The 14,543-nt window shown below is 54.4% G+C and overlaps 1 protein-coding gene across 1 annotated transcript in view; it reads left to right on the top strand.

Annotated features, from left to right (window-relative positions):
• The first annotated feature begins 1,896 nt into the window (after window positions 1-1,896).
• TRABD2B (TraB domain containing 2B) overlaps window positions 1,897-14,543 on the top strand; it is a 215,844-nt gene continuing 203,197 nt past the window's right edge. The window contains exons 1-2 of the mRNA XM_079931414.1: window positions 1,897-2,412; window positions 4,420-4,980. Coding sequence (XP_079787540.1) covers window positions 2,311-2,412; window positions 4,420-4,980 — 663 coding nt within the window. The 5' untranslated portion in view covers window positions 1,897-2,310. The remainder of the gene's footprint in view (window positions 2,413-4,419; window positions 4,981-14,543) is intronic.

The following is a 14,543-nucleotide window of genomic DNA, read 5'->3' as shown; positions in this document are numbered from 1 at the left end:
CTGCAGAAATGGCAATCTCAGGGTCAGCCTGAAAGTCTCTGGTATCCTCTCCTTTCCTTCCGTGTTCCCCTCAAAGACCCAGGTTGCAGGCTCTGGAAGCCTTTCAGCCCCTGCAGCCCAGCTGGTCATCCTTGCCCAGCTTCTCCAGTGGCCATTCTCCAGTTGCTCCATCTGCTGCCTGAAGACTTGAATGGGAGGGTTGGGAGACCTGGGAGTCCGGGACCTCTCCACTGACCGCCCATCTCCCCACTGGTCTCTGCTTCCAGCTTGCCCCCTCCAATCCAGGGCTCCTAAAAGGCTCCAGCCACCCTCTACTTCAAATCTTGCAACGATTCCCCATCACCTAGTACCTATAAAGTACAAACACTCCAGCCAGTCCAGAAGACACAACTTCAGCTCCTGCTGCTGGGTTTCTGCTCCAGCCATGCCTACCTGCTAGCAGAACCCTGCAGGCACCCGCACCCTCTCACCTCTCCGCCCGGGCAGCTGCTCCTTTCCTCAGCTGCCCTGACTTATCCTTCAGGGTCACCCCTGGGAGTCTTCCCTGGGCCCCAGGGCTGTGTGAGGAGACTTCCCTCTCTGTTCCCATTTCTCTGTGCTTCCGTCTCTCCTGGCACTCATCGTCTATATTTGAATCACCTCTTTGCATGTCTGTCCCCGTCTACCTGCCTCTGTGGGCTCTGGGCTCTAACAATCCTACCTCGTTCATCCTTCAGTCTCTATCATCAGTATAGGAAGAGTCAGTGAACTCTTCGCAACACAGGTAAGCAGTGGTGCCCATGACTCAGTTTCCCCATTGGCTGGAAACGGTCCAGAAGCTTGGATCTTGCCTCTTGGTCTTCTGTAAGTTTCATTTGCCTCTCCAGAACAGAAGGAAGCTGGTTTTAAGGGCTCTTTCAATTCTTATGGTCTAAGGAACCGGGATATGAATCCTTGCCCTTCCAGGACCCCTCACCAGGATCCTGTGTGGTCCAAAGAAATAGATTATTTAAATGGTAAGTCTCAAGGAATTCTGAGGAAGATTATTTTGTTGTTTTGTTTCAATGCATCTAGTGTCTGCAGAACACCTACTAAACCGCATGCCGGCGTTGGGAACAGGGACTTGATAAAAATTTGTAAATACCAGCTTCCCTGGGTTTCTTTTGAGTGCTGCCTTCCAGCCAGTCTGGGAGCGCTTGTCCACGCCTGCCTTTCTCCTCTCTCGCTGTTCACTCCTCCAGGACCTGTCTGGTCCATCTCCCCACATTTGTCGCTGCCGGGCCAGTCCGCATCCAACGCGCAGTCGGATTAAAGTTGGCCCTTCGGGCCTCGGCCCGGTCGCCCTCTGGCGGCCGCGCGCTGAAGCTGCGGCCCGCGGGGAGCTGGAGAGGGGAAGGGGAAGGGGAAGGGGGAGGAGGAGGCGCGGGCAGGGGAGGAGAGGAAAAAGTTGCGCTGGGAAGTTTGGAAAGTTGGGAAGTGGCTGCTGCGGGCTTCGCCTCCCTCCGCCCGCGTGTGAGGGAGCGAGCTAGGGAGCAGGAGAGGAGCGAGCGAGCGCCTGCCATGCCCATCAGACCCCGCCTCGCCGCGCCCGGGCGCGGAGCTCTCCCCGACTCCCTGCGGCCCGGCCCGGCGCGGCCCCGGCCCCCCGCCCCCCGCGCCGGGTCCTCCCCTCCCCCCGCCCCGGCGGCCCCAGCCCCCCGCTCGGCCCGGCTCCGCGCCGCTCTCCCGCCCTCCTCTCTCCCTCCCTCCCGGCCGCGGAGCAGCATGGCGGAGCCCGGGCAACGGCCGCGCGGCCGCCCGCCGCCCCTCTGAGCCCCGCTCGGGGGCCACCGGGCGCCCCAGACCCGACCCCCGACCCCGCCGCGCCCGCCGCCGCACTTGTCCCCCCGCGCGCCCCCTGGAGCGCCGCGCACCCCTGGGACCGTTGCGCGCCCCGGGTCCCCAGCATAACCCCGCGACCCCGCGCGACCGCCGTCCCGGTACTACCCCGAGAACACCGCGCGCCCCTGGACCGCGACGCAGCTCCGGGACCTCCGCGCGCCTCGGCAACCCCGCGCGCTCTCACAACCCTGGGGCTCGGCCAACCCGGCTGCGCGTCCCGGCCAAAGGGCCCCGCCCCAGAGGATCCCCCTCTTGCAACAGACGGAGCCCCGCCCCAGAGGGACCCCCCCAGGTCCGGCAGGGACATCCAGCCACGCCCCAGAGGGCTCCCGGCATCCCGTGTCTGGAGCCCCGCGCTCCAGAGGAACCTCCGTGCCCAGCCGGGGGCTGCCCGCCCAGCTGAGGGGCGCCGCCCAGAAGGGTCCCCCGCGCCCCGCGGGCCCCGGCAGGATGCACGCCGCCCTGGCGGGGCCGTTGCTCGCCGCCCTCCTCGCCACCGCCCGCGCCCGCCCGCAGCCCCCGGACGCAGGACAGTGCCGGCCGCCCGGATCGGTGAGCGAGCGCCCGCCCGGCCACTCTCCCGGCCGGCCACTCCAGCCCTGCGGGGACGATGGTTTGGGGGGTCCTACCTTCCGCACCCACCTCGGCCCACCCGCTCCACCTCCGCCCGCCGGGCGCAGCCTCGGGCGCCCTTCCCTGCCTTCTGCCGCCGGGGCTCCAGCTCCGTCCGGGGAGGCGAGTTGGGGCGCTCCTTCTCCAGCTCCTTCTCCAAACGCTGACGCTCTCGGGCTTCTCCTCGACTTTCGGTCCTGCTTGGACCTTTCCTCTCTGTGCCCTTTTTGACTCCCCTCTTTCTTACTTTTAGCCTGTCCTTACCCTCTGGTTCCTCTCTTCTCATTTCTGACTGTTTCTACCATTCCTTGCCCTTCTCTTCTCTGCCCCTTCCTCTCATTCTTACACGCTCAGACCCCTTGCAGGCTTCCCTCTCCCCCCTGGTCCCCACCCTTGACCTAAGGCAAACTTTCTCCCTCTCCAGCCCAGGCCCCAGCACCCACTCTCCCAAGTGCCCCGATTTCACAAAAAGGAGGAAGATTCCAGAGGAGAGGAAGGGAAGTGCCAGGACATGCTGGCCTAATGTTTCCTTGGGGGGTTGAGTAATTACTAGTTCTCCTCATTTTTCTTCCAAACTCAGGAATCCCTTGATTGCCCTCAGTCTCTCTCCCTCAAAGTGTAAATTAACGCATGGAAAATAACTCTGAATTGGAGGCCAGGGACCAGGAAAAGTTTGTGTAGGGTCCTCACTGGCTGCGCTCTTAGTTGACCTTGGGCAAGGTGCACCTCCAGTGTCGTGACTTGCTCAGAAACAGGGAGCTCCGCGACAGGCAGGGTGCTCAGAGCTCGTCTCTCTCCAGTATGCTGGGATTTACAATTTTGGGTTGTCAGTAAAGTAAGGTACTGTTCCCTTTGCCCTCCCTGACAGATACTTCTCATTTGTGCTAGAATCAGGCAGAAGAATTTTATGAGTTGACCGAAAGCTTGCAGACGGTGGATGGCAGTGGACAGTCCAGGGGGTATTCTGGATTGAAAATGCCTGAGAGAAACGATAGTCCCTTTCTCATGCCCCTTCACCCCTGGACCTAAACTGGATCTGGAGAAATGAGCCATGTCCTCCTGCCCCTCCTTCACCTCTACACAGACACACACATCCCTCTTCAGAGCTTAGGTGATGGCAGAGAATTGGACTTGGAGACCAGGTACACCTTTGGAGGGGAGGAGCCCAGAAAGCATGTACATTTCTTGGGACTAATTCTGTGAAATCTTTCCCTCCCAAATCAGGGCCTTGAGACTTTATTTAGCCTGCAGGTTTTGAAGCACTTTCTCATCTGTGGTTTCAGCTGGTGGAGGAGAGTAGCTGACACCCCAGACCTGCCCTCCAAAAAGAAAATTGTATCCGCCCTGCTGAATGGGAAGTAGCTGTTTAAATAGGTGTGCTGTTTTTAATAGGTGTTCTGCTTTCAAAGTGCTCTTGGCATGTATCTTCTAATGGTTGGATTTAAAAGTTATATGACTTCCTCCTTTCTTGCCAGAGCAGGACTCTTGGTCCCCCTCTTGCCACCCTCCCCATGAAACACCACCGGTGAAGGTTTGGCTTGGCCAAGCACGAATATTCTCAGGTGGTGTGGCGGTCCTTGGCACTCACAGTGAGAGCCAGTCATAATGAGAGCTTCCTTCACTGCCTCCTCCCTCTGTGCCTGGCACTGTTCTTCGGGCTTATTTACGTAGATTGTGTCTTTTCATTCTCCCAACAATCCCTGGGGTGGCTGCTTTCAGCTCCCATTTTACAGATGGGGAAACTGAGTCTGTGGGAAGTGAAACAGTGTGCTTAAGATCATACAGCTAAGATATGGGTCTTTCAGCTTCCAAAGCCCTTGCTTCTTCCCGTGGCCCCATGTAGCCCTCTGCCTTCCATCCCCAGCTCCACCTGCCCCCTCTGTTCTAACCTTGGCTTAATTCTGCTGCCTTCAGCCTCACTGCCTTCCTTTACCTGTCCCCCTGCAGCAGAGGGACCTGAACTCCTTCCTGTGGACTATTCGGCGCGACCCGCCGGCCTACCTGTTTGGCACCATCCACGTCCCCTACACCCGCGTCTGGGACTTCATCCCGGACAACTCCAAGGCGGCCTTCCAGGCCAGCGCCCGCGTCTACTTTGAGCTGGACTTGACAGACCCCTACACCATCTCGGCGCTGGCCAGCTGCCAGCTGCTGCCGCACGGGGAGAACCTGCAGGACGTGCTGCCCCGTGAGCTCTACTGGCGCCTGAAGCGCCACCTGGACTACGTGAAGCTGATGATGCCGTCGTGGATGACGCCCGCGCAGCGGGGCAAGGGGCTCTACGCCGACTATCTATTCAACGCCATCGCGGGCAACTGGGAGCGCAAGAGGCCGGTGTGGGTGATGCTCATGGTGAACTCGCTCACGGAGACCGACGTGCGCTCCCGGGGCGTGCCTGTGCTTGACCTCTACCTGGCCCAGCGGGCCGAGAAGATGAAGAAGAGCACCGGGGCCGTGGAGCGCGTGGAGGAGCAGTGTCATCCGCTCAATGGGCTCAACTTCTCCCAGGTAAGCGCGCAGCGCCCGCCCCAGAGCCCGGCAGCCCCCGTGCGCCTTGGTCCTCTTCTCTGATGGTGTTCCCTCGGCAGGCAGAACCCTGCCCTTCCCCGAAAGGGAGAGGGTCTTTGGGGCTGTGGGGCAGCTCTTGAGCTGCCTTTGTGGTGGTATGAGGGCAAACTGGCATGTGCTGGAATTGGGGGTAAGAGTTTGTGTGTTTTCTTCTATCTCAGTGGTGCTACCTGTTGGGGATACGCACTCCCCACGTGCTGTGCTCCCCCGAGCAGAAAGCATTTCCCTCGGAGCATCACAGTGATGAAAAACAAAAAGAAGGAGTTTCCAGTTTGGGCCTGACTTTCCCTGAGACCCTGGGGTCTCGAGAGCAGGAGGCTGTCTTGAGGCTGTTGTATGGGTGCATCCAGGCGGCTGTGTGTATGTACGGAGGACGAATAGAGGGAGACGGGCTCCTTGGGGTGGGGTTGGGGGCGGGGGGCAGGAGAAGCGCGACGGGCCTGGTCTCTAGTGACCCTGGCTTGCTGTTAAGCGCTGCCAGATTTCCCGGGGCCTCTGCAAAGCTCCAGGTGACCCTCGGACTGCCTCCCCTAGGCTGGGAGAAAGTCAGCAAGGATAGTTCTGGGGTTAATAATTTCAGAGAAATGTGTTCACTTCAAGGTTGACAGTTCTGATTTCTGAACCTCAGGTGTAGGGGCAGGGAGAAGGGCGGAGCTTAGGAGGTTTAAAGTCTCTGGCTGCCAGAGACCTGATCCAGCAAAATGTCATGAAAAGCCCCGTCTCCGTGGTCAGAGGTCACTCACAACTCACTGGCCCCAAACTCAACTCTGAGGGCCAGGGAACAATGGGTTCACATCTGCGCCTTGAGAACGGGCTGTCAGTCCCCGAGTCAGGGCTGGTGGCGCCTGCAGGGAGGCCGGGCGCATGCCCCAAGCGTGGTGTGGTCCCCAAGACATACTCCTCCCGTAAGGAGACAGCCCCGTACATTGGCCAGACTGGAAACTCTACCACTGGAACCAGACCTGCTTGGCTGCCCCTGAGATGTTGCAAGCTCTTCACCAGGGAAACAGGGGCAGAAACTGATCCCCCTTCGGAGATCTCTGGCTTTTGTTTTTCCAGGGGAAATGCAATATTGTCCCCGGGGAGGTAAGAAGCCAGATTGATTTGCCGGCCAAATGAAAGGCGGGTTTGTCGCTTCTCCTGCTGGCTCTCCCATAATTGTGGAGCCCTTACCCAGAGGGCCCCGGTGGCAGGAATATTGGGGCAGTTAGTCACGCCCCGCAGGGTTCTGACTACGCCTGACTCCTTCTCTGCGGGGAAAAATCCTGTGCATTCTCTGGCCCAGTGCTGATTCCTCTGAACGTACCGGCTTTCTCCCTCTGAAGTGACTTTTCCCTTGCCAGCCTCGGGAGCTGATATTATCTGCGTTGGGCTCCCCAGCGCTCGCCGCCCATCTCATTTTGGAGGCAGGTTTGTAGGAGGCCTCTCTGTTCAGAGCCCTCACGTCTGGCCTTGATATCTTTTTTAGGCTGGGGAGGTGGGGGGATCCACCGTCACTCTCAACACCCTCTTTGTACCAACCACAGAGGAATCCGACCAGAGGCGAAGGGAGCACACAGACCCTCTGGTTAAACAGCCCCTGGCTTTAATCTGTCTCTCTTAAAACAACAAAACTATCTTTCTTCGAGGTCTGGAAACACTGCTGTTCAACCAAAGGACGGCTTTGGTAGGTTGAAAACATTTGCAGGAAAGTGCGTGAGGTTATGTTTTAGGAAAAGTTCCTGAGAGCCATTCATCGGCCAGCGAGGAGCCCGCTGACAGTCTCCAAAGCCCACATTTGAAGATCAAACAGACTCAAACCTCTGGTTTCAAAAACGCACCCACCCATCACCAGCCCGGGCCCGCTCTTAAAATTGTTCTTGGGTCCAGCTCCTCGAGAGGGCTGTAGGAAGCAAGTCCTGAACAAAAGAAAACAGGACTCCTCTGGGTTCCCTAATCTGCACACCCTTCACCACCTGCCAGAGTGCCTGACCCCGCCAATTTGTCCTGTTATCATTTTGGAGCGAGGTGATGAAATCTCTCCTCCATCCCCGTGGGCAGCCGTGGGCTAACTGTGAAGGGAGGGATTCCAGAGCCTGGGCAGTTGGGGTTGTTAGGGATCCCCAACCCCAAAGTCAGAAATGCAACAGCCTTCTCAGTAGAATTGTATGCACGCATGCACAGTTTGATATGAACATCTGTGATGCATTATTGTACTGAAATATCTGTTAAGTGCATCAGATTTTTATTTTTTCTTTCCTCCCAGCATTACTGTTATTGCAAAATATTTGGGGAGGGGGGAGCAATGAGAGAGGAAGGACGGAAAAAAAGCCTTAAAAGAGAGCGCCTGTTTGTTAAGACTGGAATTTTAGTGTGTGTGTGTTTTTTTTTAATAAATTTATTTATTTTATTTATTTATTTTTGGCTGCGTTGGGTCTTTGTTGCTGTGCGCGGGCTTCCTCTAGTTGCGGCGAGCGGGGGCTACTCTTCGTTGCAGAGCACGGGCTTCTCATTGCGGTGGCTTCTCTTGTTGCAGAGCGTGGGCTCTAGGCGCGCAGGCTTCAGTAGTTGTGGCACACGGGCTCAGTAGTTGCAGCTCGCGGGCTCTAGAGCGCAGGCTCAGTAGTTGTGGCGCACGGGGCTAGTTGCTCCGTGGCATGTGGGATCCTCCCGGACCAGGGCTCGAACCCGCGTACCCTGCACCGGCAGGCAGACTCTGTAACCGCTGTGCCACCAGGGAAGCCCGATTTTAGTTTTAACTTTAGTATTTCTCAAAATTTTATATTTTCTTCTGGTCAGAAATACCACATTTTGCCTTGCTAAATGGAGAAAGAAAGCTACCTGGGCTAGAGGAATGACTGAAAAAGTTTCTTCCATTATCGCACAGCTTGAAAGATCCAGCGTCTTGGCCGTGGTCTCTGATTTTAATATAAACTGAGGGTACTAGACCCAACATCACCATGAGTTTGCTCTGTGTCCTTGAGCAAGTCACGTCACCTCTCTGGACCTTGTTTTTCCCACCTGTGAAATGAGACATCAGGATTAGGTCATCATTGAAGCCACTCCAGCCCTGACCTTCCGTGGGACGATTATAATCAACGCCATGTGCCAGGCACCTTGCAGGAGGCTCCGCACGCTTTTTCATCTTGTTGGAGTCTCACAACCCTGGAACTTTCTAAGGTGGGCACTCAGAAAGGCTGGATGACTTGCCCAAGGTCACGTGGCTAGTATGGAACAGAGCCGGTCTGCCTGACAAGGAAGGATGCACTCCTCCTGCTGCCCCATGCGCATTCTCTAGACTTCCTCCATGTAGGTAGTTCGTGTCCTGCAATTCTTCCTTCAGTCCTTTCTTCTGTTTTCTTCTTTCCTTTAGAGCTTAAAGGCTTAAAATTTTTACTTCTTGGAGAATTTATACTTCTAGAGAAATTATTTCCTTTGGCTGTGTGGCTGGAGCAGGGATGGTAAAGGCAGGTCTTCTGAAGATTTCCGTGATGTGTTACAGACAGCTCAGCATAGTGGGCTGAGAGATGGGAGACTAACTTCTAGGTTTCAGCCCCAGCTCTGGCTCTAAAACCGATGACTTGTATGTAACTCTGGTATTCTTAACTAGCAATCGAATTGGGCAGTAGTGACCAGCCTTTCACAGCTGAGCTGGTTTTGTGAGGACGTGAGAAGCTGCTACCTGTGGGAGGTTGTCTAGAGGGTAAAATGACTACCTAGGTATAAGGCTTGTGCTTGGGAAAGAGTCCGGGCGGCTTCAGGACAAGGAAAGGAGAAGGCTGCTTGGGAAGCGTCAGCTCTGCCCTGTTGGCACCTTCTGCCAGCAGCCCTGTCCACTGCCCATGCTTTGCTGAACAAAGTAAAGCTGGAGTAATAGGGCGTGGTGGCAGCCCCTGCCCTCGGGGGCCTGGGGATGCCTGAGCTTTGAGTCCAGATCTTGTGACAATCTCGGGACCTGCAGATTTCAGTCTGCTCTGCGGGCTGCCTCTGGGGACTGGTACCAGCTGCCACGAACACACTGGGCTGATTCGGAGACCTCCTTCTCCCTCTAGGGGGCCTCAGTCCCCCCCACTCAGTACCGTGGAGGCACTAGATGAGGAGACCTCTAAGTTATGTGGTTCTCTGAGGCAAAATAAGAAAACGGGACACTGCCATTCTGTACTTGGCTGGGATTTAGCTAACATGCCGATGCCATCCGTCCAATGTGCGTAGAGCCTGAACATTTGGGCGTGGCTGCCAAGGGCGTCCGAAATGTTTGTAAAATTCTACAGCCCCCTCTCTAGGGAGTTAGAAACCCCAAAGTCATCGTTTATTGAGCTGTATCTCTGTACAGGGTGCCACATTAGACCTCGTAAGTACATCATCTCTAATCCTCACAGAGATACGACAAGGCAGAGTGTCATATCTCTTTTACAGACAATAAACTAAGGCTTAAAAAGGTTAAGTCATTTGGTTGTGATTATACAGCCAGGTGAGGCGGGCTCAGGATTCAAACTCAAGTGTCTGATGCCGGAGTGCATGTTTTTCAAGATTCCGAGAGCTGACGTAATTCTGTTTTTAAGAGTCAGATGGCATTATCTGGTGACGTGTGTGTGTATTGGAGTGGAGGGAGATCACCATATCTTTCTAAAAAATAAAATAAAATATTAAAAATGTATAGAAAGAGATCATTGAAAAGTGCTGGAACTGATTTTCTCCCTGGCTTAGAAATTGAATCTTATTCTAAACTAGGAGTTCCCAAAGGCATGCCCAGCTTTCCAAGGGACCGTTGTGAAGACGGCGCCCCTAACACAGGCTAGGCAGCACAGTTGAATAAATGGTGTCCTTGGTTATAGTCAGAGGTCCTATATCTATGCCGCATATTATTGGGTGCTCAGTTAGTATTTAGAGAGAGAATGAATGAATGAATGGTCAGAAGCCATGATATGACGATCCCTGCTTCCCTTCCTTCCTTCCTTCATCCAGCACTATTGAATGAATGAATGAATGAATGAATGAGGAAAGATGACACAAGCCACAGTGAAGAGCCTCCTCCCTGAACGTTAATGGGTCCACACCATCCTACAAGGACACAAAATGTGGAAATCATGAAGTGGGTAGCTGGATACAAAGTAGGCTCTAGCCCTACCCCATCCCTACGTTGGCTGTGACTCTGGGCTTGTCCTGTCCCTCTCTGGGCCTAGGTTGCCCCTCTGTCCCACGATTTCCAGGCCTGACCCAGTTCTGACTTCTGCGGTTTTCATCTTCGGTCTTGGAGGCCCCGGGCCACCCTGAGATCTCGAGCCTGAGTTCTCCACCGTTGGGAGGGGCTGGCAGGCTTGTCTGTGGTGGGCTGCTGCCGATACCTACTCATCCGGAAGCCTGCTGGTTCCGGTGGGTGACCTGCTGCCTCTTGTTGCCAGCCTGCAGGGCAGACAGAGCCCCAGCCCATCATGGCACAGTCTGGTGGATAGCTGCCCAGCCTTGGAGCCTGCCTGTCATCAGGACCCCTCTCCCTCACTGGCTCCCTCACTCTTTCAGCCAGAGTGCCTTAGTGTCACCCAGGACAATGCTGGGAGCAGAGACTGGGAAACAGCCTAGAGTTTTCCCCTGGAGAGTTCACTGCCAAGTCAGGGAGAGTGAGCATCATTAGTCCTTTCTTACAGCCGTGGAAACTGAGGCAGGGAGCGCCTGTGCATTAGTCTCCCCTGTGTCCTGTCTCCACATGTCACGCGGAGAGCCTGTTCTTACTTTCTCTTGCTGTTGTACATCTCCATCTTACAGAACCCACTCTCACTTCCCATCCTCCAAGGATGGCTATTGCTGGGTCCTACACCCCACCTGAGCCTCCATGGCAGCTACAGCAGCACCGACCTTTGGTCCCTCAAGTCCTCAGTACTCGTCCCTCCTTCTGGCTTCCCATCAGATCTATGTGCCTTCCCCAGAGTGAAGGGGCCAGACACCTCCCCTAAGACCGTTGGGCACCCGTAAGGATGTCCGACCATGCTGAGCCCTCTTCTCCCCAGAAGACAGCCACAGAGCGAGAGCCCCTGGGTCAGTATTGGCTCCAAGCACAGGCTGGCCTAGTCTGCACGTGTAACTCCAGATCCTGGCCTGGGAGCAAGCTGCTTCTGGCCCCGCCTTCACGCTGCGCTTCTGGAAGCCTGCCACACCCACCGTGGCTCCCGCACCGAGCCCTGTGGTTAGGAGCTGTTCAGCAAATGTCTGTCACACGGTGTGGAAGTCACTTGGGGGACCCCTAGCACTGACCCCTAGGCGTGTGTACTCTCAGACTCTCCGTGTGCCCGGAGAGCTGTTTGCAAAGAGCTCCTGCCAGCACAGCAGGCTCTGTCCTTTTTTTTTTTTTCTCCCCCTGACTTGGTTAACTCAGACTTTAGCATTTAATATATTATCCCAACATGGGGTGGGGGTGGGGGAACAAACTCAGGAGCAGACGCACAGGATGGCTTAGGTACCTCCATCAAAGGAGAGTGAGGCCGTAAAGCCGGAGGTGACCAAGATGTCATGAAATATTCTAGTCTCAGAATCAGAAGGTCACACAGCATGACGTCTTCCTGATTTACAGAATCTCCGAATCCTGAGCCGGGACTTGGAGGCTCAGGGAATCTAAGAATGGGGAAATCTTAGAACATCAGGCTCAGAGGCATTTTTGGACTCGAAGAATCTTCACATCGTGAAATCCTAGCCCCTTAGCTTTGAAGACATTTTTTCAGCTCATACACACAGACTTCTAAAATCTTAGAGTTGGAAGGGACCAGTTCTCAAGAATTCCAAGAAGTCCCATCCACAAACACAGTGATCTGCGTCCCGCAGCAGCTCACCCACCAGCCGATCCCAGGCCAAAGAGAAAAGCCTGAGCGGCAAAGCCCTTTGAGACGGAGATAAAAATGGGAGCGTGCCCGTGCCTTTGTTAATAGTTCCCATTTGGACATCTCTCAAAGCCAGGAAGAGGTCGCCTGGTAATACAGCTTTCCGAGGGAGGAAACTGAAGAATGGGACAAGCCTGCTGCCTGCCAGCCGGGCTGCCGCGTTCTCTCCCCCTCGAGTTTGCTTCTAAATATTATCCACTTCACTCCCTTTTATCTCCCATCACTGGCTCTCTGTCCGCCCACTTAATCCACAGGCAGCCGGTGGCCCAGCCTTCAGTTCTGCTCAGGGGCTGCCAAGCCGTCTGGCTGAGCAGCTCCTCCAGCATCCGCAGGCTTTTCAATCTGCGCAGAATATCCGCTGGAACACAAAACGTTGCCCCAAGCCTGGAAATGCTGTTGCTTGTGCTGGGCCCTCTCCCTCTGCAGGAATTTCCTCCTTCCCTCTTCTACTCCTGATTCCTATGAGATATCCAAGGTTCAGCTCAATGCTGTACCTCCTCCAGGAAGTCTTCCCAGAATGCTCCTAAATCTCATCGGCTTGGGAAGACTTTGTGCAAGTCCCAGCCACATCTATGCTTTCCCTCCATGGAATTTTTTAGGGCATTTTATAATATTCTTTCGGCACTTACATATTTTACATTCTGTTATAATTATTACTGAGACAGTCTTTTCTTTCCTAATCAACCTGGCTTCAAAACCTAGCTCAAAATATGCTCACAATTGATTACAAAATGAGACTGGATGTGTTCCAGTTCTGAAGTTGGGGCCCTGTGGTGTATCCTGTGGTTGAGGCGTTGTCAGCTCTGGATGCTAACAGGGGGCTGCGTCTCGGCCTCTGTATCCACAGAAAGCCTCAGCCTGCCCACCTGAGACACGGAGACAGTTCAGTGCTGTCGCTGGTCCCTTTGGTGAGGACTTTGTAACATCCACAGGTCACTGTTGGATTTCTCCCTCTCCTTCCTGGAACACTTTGTTGTTTTCTCTTCCTCGTCTGTTCCTTGCAGACAAAGCCTTCTTTTGTTCTCCTCTTCTCTACCCAGAGTTCATGTGAGCTTCTCCAGGTTCACTCCATCCCCCACTTAATTTTCATTGAAAAATGTTTAATTTTATCCATTACCTGCTACTTTGCTTGGGGCTGCAGTGCTGCTGACCTGTTCTACTTCTCTCTCCCTTCCTCTCTCTGTCACACAATCCATGGTCAGGCCTCCAAGCATTTGCCTGTGCTGTTCCCTCTACCTGAGAGCCCTTCCCGGTTTTTATTGTCTGGCTATAAAGGTTCCTGAGGGCAGTCATTTGAAAAGCCTGGACTCTTCAAGCAAATGATCCTTGAAAGTCTGATCCAGACTTTCATCCATGGTCACCAGATTGGACTGAACCCTCTGGGCTGATACCACCTGATCATACGTAACTCAGCAGTTTGAGTTTAGGTGCAGTGATGTGACTGGTTTTGAGCATTGTGGGTTTTTTCCTTTTCTTTTCTGATTTTTTTGTTGAGGTTTAATTGACATCACATTATATTAGTGAGAGATTGAGAGAGAGCCAGCTCTGGTGATGGGCACTAATCCTATCATGAGACCCCACCTTTATGACCTCTTATAAACCTAATTCCCTTGTCAAGTTTCCAACTCCAAATACTATCATAATGGAGTTTGGGGCTTCAACATATGGATAGAGTGGCACAAACATTCAGTCCCTAACAGTGGGTGAGTTGTACCGGGGTCACTCTGAATGCTTGGCTACCTTGAAAAGAGCCAGAAGGTCGTCAGATTTGGCCCACACACGTCAGGGCCCTGGGGCCATTTCTGGGTAATGGCCTAGGTCCTGTGCAGTCTCTCTTCAGTGGCACCTGCTGCTAGCCTGTGTTCCTCCCTGACTAGGCAAAGGTAGTTTCCCTGGGGGAACCTATAGGCTTTCAGATTGGTCCCTGACCACCATCCACCTCCCCCGTCGGCAGTGCATCTATTCCCCGGCCCTGGGTGCTGAGACCCTTTTATATCATCTTTTATTCTTGGGGTTCTCCCTTTTCTCCCCAGTGGGTCAGGAAGAGCAGGGGAAAGCACTCAGTTTTACTTCTCTTACCTTGTGAACCTATTTCTCTGCATAAAGCTTCCTCCTTCCCTCCCTCATTCAGAGGGACATCCTGGTCTGATTTAACCTTCAGAACCAAGAATTAGTCTATATTCACATAGCATAGCACAAGACTCAGCTCAGAAGTCCCTTAGGACTCGGGGCACTGGCCCAGGACGGGCCGGTGCTCCTTCAGGGCCCAGAATCATTGCACTCATTGGGAGTGCAGGTCACCTGAGGCTAGTTGGGGTAACCTTCCTGCACCTTAGTTTCCTGTCTATAAATTTCATCTGCTTGCTGTGAGGATTAACTGATTAAAAGTGCCAGACACACATAGTTATTATTGCGTCTTTAAATTAGCATCATCGTATAATTTTTCAAGAAATGCTTTTTAGCTCCCACTGTGTGCCAGGTGCGGGCATTTGTGCTGGAGATACGAAAGTGACCAAGAACCATGATGCTCTTCCCTGTGCTCCCTTCCAGGGTGGGGAGGGGAAGGAACAGAAGTGCCTCTACACTGTGGGGCGGGCGGTGGGGGGGAGGGGGGGTGTGGCCGTGGCAGGTAACGCGGTGTCCTGTGGGGGCACA

This window comes from Stenella coeruleoalba (assembly GCF_951394435.1).
Source record: "Stenella coeruleoalba genome assembly, chromosome: 1".
NCBI lineage: Eukaryota > Metazoa > Chordata > Mammalia > Artiodactyla > Delphinidae > Stenella > Stenella coeruleoalba.
This window is presented reverse-complemented; position numbering and strand designations above follow the sequence as displayed.